This window comes from Suillus discolor (assembly GCF_016758755.1).
Source record: "Suillus discolor strain FC423 chromosome Unknown F5147scaffold_20, whole genome shotgun sequence".
Lineage (NCBI taxonomy): Eukaryota > Fungi > Basidiomycota > Agaricomycetes > Boletales > Suillaceae > Suillus > Suillus discolor.
Genome location: NW_024541267.1, coordinates 610,393 through 617,617, shown reverse-complemented (window position 1 = coordinate 617,617; position 7,225 = coordinate 610,393). Strand labels below are relative to the sequence as shown.

General features: G+C 43.8%; 1 protein-coding gene across 1 annotated transcript; it reads left to right on the top strand.

The window, feature by feature from the left end:
* Window positions 1-207: 207 nt before the first annotated feature.
* On the top strand, window positions 208-768 carry F5147DRAFT_772472 (uncharacterized protein; the record flags this gene model as incomplete). Its single annotated transcript, XM_041441348.1, has 1 exon — window positions 208-768. The coding sequence occupies one exon, from the start codon at window positions 208-210 to the stop codon at window positions 766-768; it is 561 nt and encodes a 186-aa protein (XP_041294276.1).
* Window positions 769-7,225: the final 6,457 nt, after the last annotated feature.

The window sequence follows — 7,225 nt, the reverse complement described above, 5'->3', positions numbered from 1 at the left end:
ATCAAGCTGCAACAACCACCGGGCAGTAAATCAAGCTAATGCTGCTCAGCACAAGCTGGAGTCCACCGGTATTGGGGGAGTTGCCTGTGCCCAGCACGGTTGATTTGTCCCTCACTCTATGGTGGATTTTCAGAAAGGTGAAAGGCAAGCCACATCCACCATTCCACATTCACGAGTTAACCATGAGTCACTTGCAGACAAATGAACATGGACTACGCCCTTTGTGAGGCTTCCCGGCACAACATGGAAGGCATCACCAGGGCCGTCACCTTCTATGATATCAACTGTCAATACAACAAACACTTTCGGGTTTGGGTGGATCGAGGTCGATTTCTAGAAATGGCACCGCAACTAACCATCATTCCTGGAATTGGGTTGTGGCACGTTCATGGCCATCAGGACAGCTGCTATGTCCGATATGCATCTAACTTTATTGAAGGCATTGGTCGGATCGATGGAGAGATCATGGAGACGCTATGGGCACAGCTCAATCTGATTTCCCCTGCTGCTCAGGGAATGTCATCTCCGCACCAAAAGGAATGCCTTGATTATCAGATGAATGACTCCAATTTCTGCAAGATGATTCGCATGAAAAGGACTCTATGCTGGAAATACAAGCTGGCGAGGAATGGCATCTCGGAAAGTGGAAAGGCATTCGACAGACTCGATGAAGCAGCACCGGCACATTTGAAGACAGAATGGTTAGCCAGGGAGAGGATAGCTCAGTCAAGCAGATTGAATGATCCTTCAGCGGAGCCCCTTCAGTGACAAATTCCGTATTATACAGGCCAGCAGATTATGGGCCCATGTTGTGTATATTCTCGATGATGACAGATGGGCCGGGAAACATATTATTTCTGATGGAGACAGGTGGGCCCATGTATGCCAATGATATATATATCCTTGATGTTGACGGATGGGCCGGGGAATATGATCATTCATGGAGATGGGTGGGCCCATCTGGGTAATATGTAGAGTAGGATATTATAGACAGCTGGGCTGAAGAGATGTAAGGCAAATATTGTTATATAGACGGGCGGGCCGATGGGGGTGTATTACATATATGGGTGGGCCAAGGTAGGGGAATATTACATAGATGGGTGGGCTGATGTGGGTGTATTACATATACAGGTGGGCCGATGAAAGAGATATCAAATAGATGGGTGGGCCGAGGGTGCGATAAAATATTTATTACATAGACAGGTGGGCCAACATAGGATGTATTACATAGACGGGTGGGCCGATGTGGGGGATAATACATAGATGGGTGGGCTGACGTGGGGGAATTGTACATAGATGGGTACAATATGGGTGAGCCTAGATATGTTTCATCAAGACATACAGCTGATGTAGCCACCAGCAAATCAAACATGTACACTATGAGTGCATATACCTACCATCGACCACCAAATCTAAACCCCTAAGCACGAAAACATGAATCGACCATGTGTGGCATTGACCAATAATTGAGGACTGAAGTGGAAAACCCCAAACCGAGATTTACCAAGCCCCGAACCCTGAAATTGTGGACTGCCGGGTCTTGGGGGTCGGGGGTGGGCACTCGGGACTTGGGAAATTTGGGGAGATCAATAAAATTTGATTTACAACTGAGTTGATTGACAAACACATTGACTTACCCATTTTTGAAATATATTTTTTTGTCTCACATACCGAGTTCCGAGTTCCGGGACCCCCGAACCCTGAAACCCGGCAGTCCACAATTTCGGGGTTCGGGGCTTGGTAAATGTGTATGGATATATGAAGGGTTGATTTAAACATTTTTAAAAGATGTCTCATATCAAATGTCAAGTCCCAAGTTTCGATTTCCGGGTTTCGGGAGTGCCGAGTCCCAAAGCCTGGAGTCCTGAAACCTGGAGTCCCAAAACCTGGAAATCAAAACTCAGGACTTGACATTTGATATGAGACATCTTTCAAAAATGTTTAAATCAACCTTTCATATATCCATACACATTTTACCAACCCCCGAACCCTGAAATTGGGACTGCTGGGTTTCAGGGTTTGGGGGTCTCGGAACTCGGAACTCGGTATGTAAGACAACAAAAATCTTTCGGGGTTCAGGGGTTAGTGAAATGTTTATAGATATACATAGGTTAATTCAAACATGTCTGAAAAATTTCATTCATCTCAAATGTCAAATCCTGAGTTCCGGGTTTCGGGACTTGGCACCCGGCACCCGGCACTCAGGGTTCAGCACTGAAAATTTGACATTCGGGTGTTTGGTGTGTGTGAGGAATGATAGCTAGATGAGAGGGGTGAAAGGGGGAGAAAGGGTGAAGTGGGGTAAAACCAAATAGACCTCTGGACGCGAGTATAGATTCGGCCCAAGGGGATTGCTACTGAGAATGATTCCTCTAGTAAAAATATGGAGGGGAAACTTTTGAACTGGTAAGAGTAAGTGAGAATGGAAGAGTGCGTGACATTGCGCTTGAAGTGATGCGAGCGTGAGCGAGCCGCCGAAGGCGTGATACGATGTGCAACGGAACAGCCGAAAGTTGACGGGGCACGGAGATGCGAAGAAAAGCCGACGGTTTATATGAACGCATGACTAATGAATATGCAAAGGAGATGCAAAGCGACGATTGTGAGGGAAGAGAGTTCTGACTATGGATGCGATGAGCGATGTGTGGGCGATAGCGCGACCGTTAAACAGCGCACGATGTAGTCAGCCGAAGGTTTCTGACTTAGAGTCTGAGAGATGTGTGCAAACGGATGATAATTTTGATAGCGGGAAAAGAAGATACATGAAAAATCATAAGTCTAAGGTATATATGATAGCGTGCGTAGCGCTGTTCGGAGCCGAGAATAACGGTAATACGTATTAAGGGTCTATAATGCAAGTAACAAGATACGCGATATCACCTTCGGGATATAATCAGTCTAACGTGAATGAGATAAAATACGCACCAATGGACAAGCGGAGGACAGGATAGGACGGAGGAAGGACGCACGATGGAACCGACGAAAAGCGGATGTGAACCGAAGCGCGCGCATGAGCCACGGCCGTCGGCCAATGATAGGAAGGATGCGCGCCATGGTAGTGATAGCGCGTGCTGCAGTAGGACCTGAGGGATACTGCAAAAATAGCCTCTACGAGGCTACAAGGACTATAAGTCCTACATCAGGTTTCGGGTGATATCTAAATCACAACAGCTTTGAGTTCTGCCAAAGCGTGAAACTTGAAACCCAGTGTGCAACATGTTGATTTTTCATTTATATCACACAAATCATCGAGTTCCGAGTGCCCAGTGCCGAGACCGAAGCCCGAGACCCGAAAATATTACACAACATGTCCATTTTTCACTCACTGCACAAATCACCAGTTTCAGTGCCAAAGCGTGAAACTTGAAACCCAGTGTGCAACATGTTGATTTTTCATTTATATCACACAAATAACCAAGTGCCAAGTGCCAAGTGCCGAAGCCCGAAGCCTGAGACCCGAAAATATGTATATAACATTTCCATTTTTCACTTGTTGCACAAATCACTGAGTTTCAAGTGCCGAAACCCGAAACTCGAAACCTGGTGTGCAACATGTTCATTGTTCATTTACATTACACAGATCATCGAGTTCCGAGTGCCGAGGGCCAAAACCCGAAGCCCGAGACCCGAAAATATGTACACAACATGTCCATTTTTCACTTACTGCACAAATCACCGAGTTTCGAGTGCCAAAGCATGAAACTTGAAACCCAGTGTGCAACATGTCCATTTTTTATGTACATTACACAATTCATTGAGTTCCGAGGGCCGAGGGCCGAAAATATGTATGCAACATTTCCATTTTTCACTTGTTGCACAAATCACCGAGTTTCAAGTGCCGAAACTCGAAACCCGTGTGCAACATGTTCATTGTTCATTTACATTACACAGATCATTGAGTGCCAAGGGCCGAATACTGAAACCGAAGCCCGAAAACATGTATGCCACATGCCCATCTACTCATTGCACAAATCACCAAGTGTCGAGTGCCGAAACCCGAAACGTGGTACTTCAAATGGACATGAATTCTGTCTTTGTATGTATTATCCATTGGTGTAGGGTTGAAATAACTTGGGAATTGTATTTGTCAGTGCTCGGTAGTTGGTAGTTGGTAGTTGGTAGTGGTGGTTGGTAGTCAATATAGGCAAATGATAATGAAAAATGAAAGTTGTTATTACGCTTAACTTCCTTACCAAGGTTGTAGTCCGAGTCTAGGGGAGTGTATTGGTAGTCTTTTCTTGTCCATCAGTTATCATTTAACCGAGATATAAGCTAAAGAAATCTGAAACATCGGCGATAATGAAAATGAAAGTTATTATTATGTTTAAGTTCCTGAACAAAAGTTGTAGTCCGAGCCAAGGTGAGTGTATTGGTAGTTTTTTCTTGTCAATTGGTTATCTCGTTACTTGGTACTTGGTACAGGAATCAGTACTCGGACTTTAATGTCTGGGTCAACTCATATTTTCACTATAATCCCTTCTACCCACCCACTACCCCTCAGGGCAGTAGGGCACGTATGGGTTACTTGGGTAGTTCTATGATCTATCCTACATATTTGTAATGATATTTTTGGCCTGAATCATATATAAATGTGACTTTGTATAAAAGATGTCTATTGTCACTCTCCACACATATGTCATTTTGCCTATCATTACATCCAATCCTTCATGAATCTTTCTAGGCTTTTAAGCTATTATAATGGATGTATATGGGTGTTTATTCCAGGTCTCTCATCACATCACAGGCCTTGTTATGTTGGATTATCTCGACATAATGTGCAAGTCTCGCTATTAATATTCATTCTTTTATCTTTACACTCACTTACTGCACACATGTATTTCATTTGTCATTATTGATGTTTCGGATTTCTTTAGCTTATATCTCGGTCACATGGTAACCAATGGATGAGAAAAGACTACAAATAAACTCACCTAGACTCGGACTACAACCTTCATTAAGCTGACTACTGATTCCCGGGTACCGAGTATCAAAACCAAATACTGAGTACCAATTACCATGTACCGAGTACTGCATAATGAGTAACAAGATAACCAATTGACAAGAAAAGACTACCACTACACTCACCTGGACTTGGACTACAACCTTTGGTAAGGAAGTTAAGCATAATAACAACTTTCATTTTTTCATTATTGCTGATGTTTTGCTGAATGACAAGGAAAGACTACCAAGACACTCACCTTGACGTGGACTACAACTGTCATTTTTCATTATCATTTGCCTATATTGACTACCGAGTCTCGAGTACCGACCACTGACCACCGATCACCGAGTACCAAGTACCGAGTACTGACAAATACAATTACCAGATTATTTGAACCCTACACCAATGGATAATACATACAAATACAATTCATGTCCATGTGAAGTACTGGGTTTCAGGTTTCAACACTCGACACTTGGTGATTTGTGCAACAAGTGAAAAATGGACATGTTGTGTACATGATTTTGGGTTTCGGGCTTTGGGTCTCGGCCCTCGGCACTCGGAACTTGATGATCCATGTAATGTAAATGAAAAATGGACATGTTGCACACTGGGGATTGAGTTTCTGGTTTTGGCACTTGAAACTTGGTGATTTGTGCAGTGAGTGAAAAATGGACATGTTGTGCACATATTTTAGGGGTTCGGGTTTCGGCCCTCGGAACTCGGAACTTGATGACTTGTGTAATATAATTGAACAATGGACATGTTGCATACCCGGTTTTGAGTTTCAGGTTTCAGCACTTGAAACTCGGTGATTTGTGCAACAAGTGAAAAATGGAAATGTTGCATACATATTTTCAGGTCTCGGGCTTCAGGCTTCGGGTCTCGGCCCCTGGCACTCGGAACTCGACGATTTGTGTAATATAAATGAAAAATGGACATGTTGCATGCTGGGTTTCGAGTTTCAGGTTTTGGCACTCAAAACTCGGTGATTTGTGCAATGGGTGAAAAATGGACATGTTGCGCACATATTTTTGGGGTTCAGGTCTCGGCCCTCGGCACTCGGAAGTCGATTATTTGTGTAATGTAAATGAAAAATGGACATGTTGCACACTGGGTTTTGAGTTTCGGGTTTCGGCACTCAAAACTCGGTGATTTGTGCAATGAGTGAAAAATGGACATGTTGCATACATATTTTCGGGTCTCGGGCTTCGGGTTTCGGCCCTCGGCACTCGGAACTCGATGATCTGTGTAATATAAATGAAAAATCAACATGTTGCACGCCGGGTTTCGAGTTTCAGGTTTCGGCACTCAAAACTTGGTGATTTGTGCAACAAGTGAAAAATGGACATGTTGCATACATATTTTCGGGTCTTGGGCTTCGGGTCTCGGCCCTCGGCACTCGGAAGTCGATGATCTGTGTAATGTAAATGAACAATGAACATGTTGCACACCAGGTTTTGAGTTTTGGGTTTCGGCACTTGAAACTCAGTGATTTGTGCAACAAGTGAAAAATGGAAATGTTGTGTACATATTTTCGAATCTCGGGCTTCGGGTTTCGGCCCTCGGGACTCGGAACTCGATGATCTGTGTAATATAAATGAAAAATCAACATGTTGCACGCCGGGTTTCGAGTTTCGGGTTTCAGCACTCAAAACTCGGTGATTTGTGCAATGAGTAAAAAATGGACATGTTGTGTACATATTTTCGGGTTTCGGGTCTCAGCCCTCGGCACTCGGAACTTGATGATCTGTGTAATGTAAATGAAAAATGGACATGTTGCACACTGGGGATTGAGTTTCTGGTTTTGGCACTTGAAACTTGGTGATTTGTGCAGTGAGTGAAAAATGGACATATTGTGCACATATTTTCGGGGTTCGGGTTTTGGCCCTTGGAACTCGGAACTCGATGACTTGTGTAATATAATTGAACAATGGACATGTTGCACACCCGGTTTTGAGTTTCAGGTTTTGGCACTTGAAACTCGGTGATTTGTGCAACAAGTGAAAAATGGAAATGTTGCATACATATTTTCGGGTCTCGGGCTTTGAATTTCGGCACTTGGCACTTGGCACTTGGCACTTGGCACTTGGCACTTGGCACTTGGTTATTTGTGTGATATAAATGAAAAATCAATATGTTGCACACTGGGTTTCAAGTTTCATGCTTTGGCACTCGAAACTCAGTGATTTGTGCAGTGAGTGAAAAATGGACATGTTGCATACATATTTTCGGGATTCGGGGTTCGGATTTTGGCTCTCGGAACTCGGAACTCGATGACTT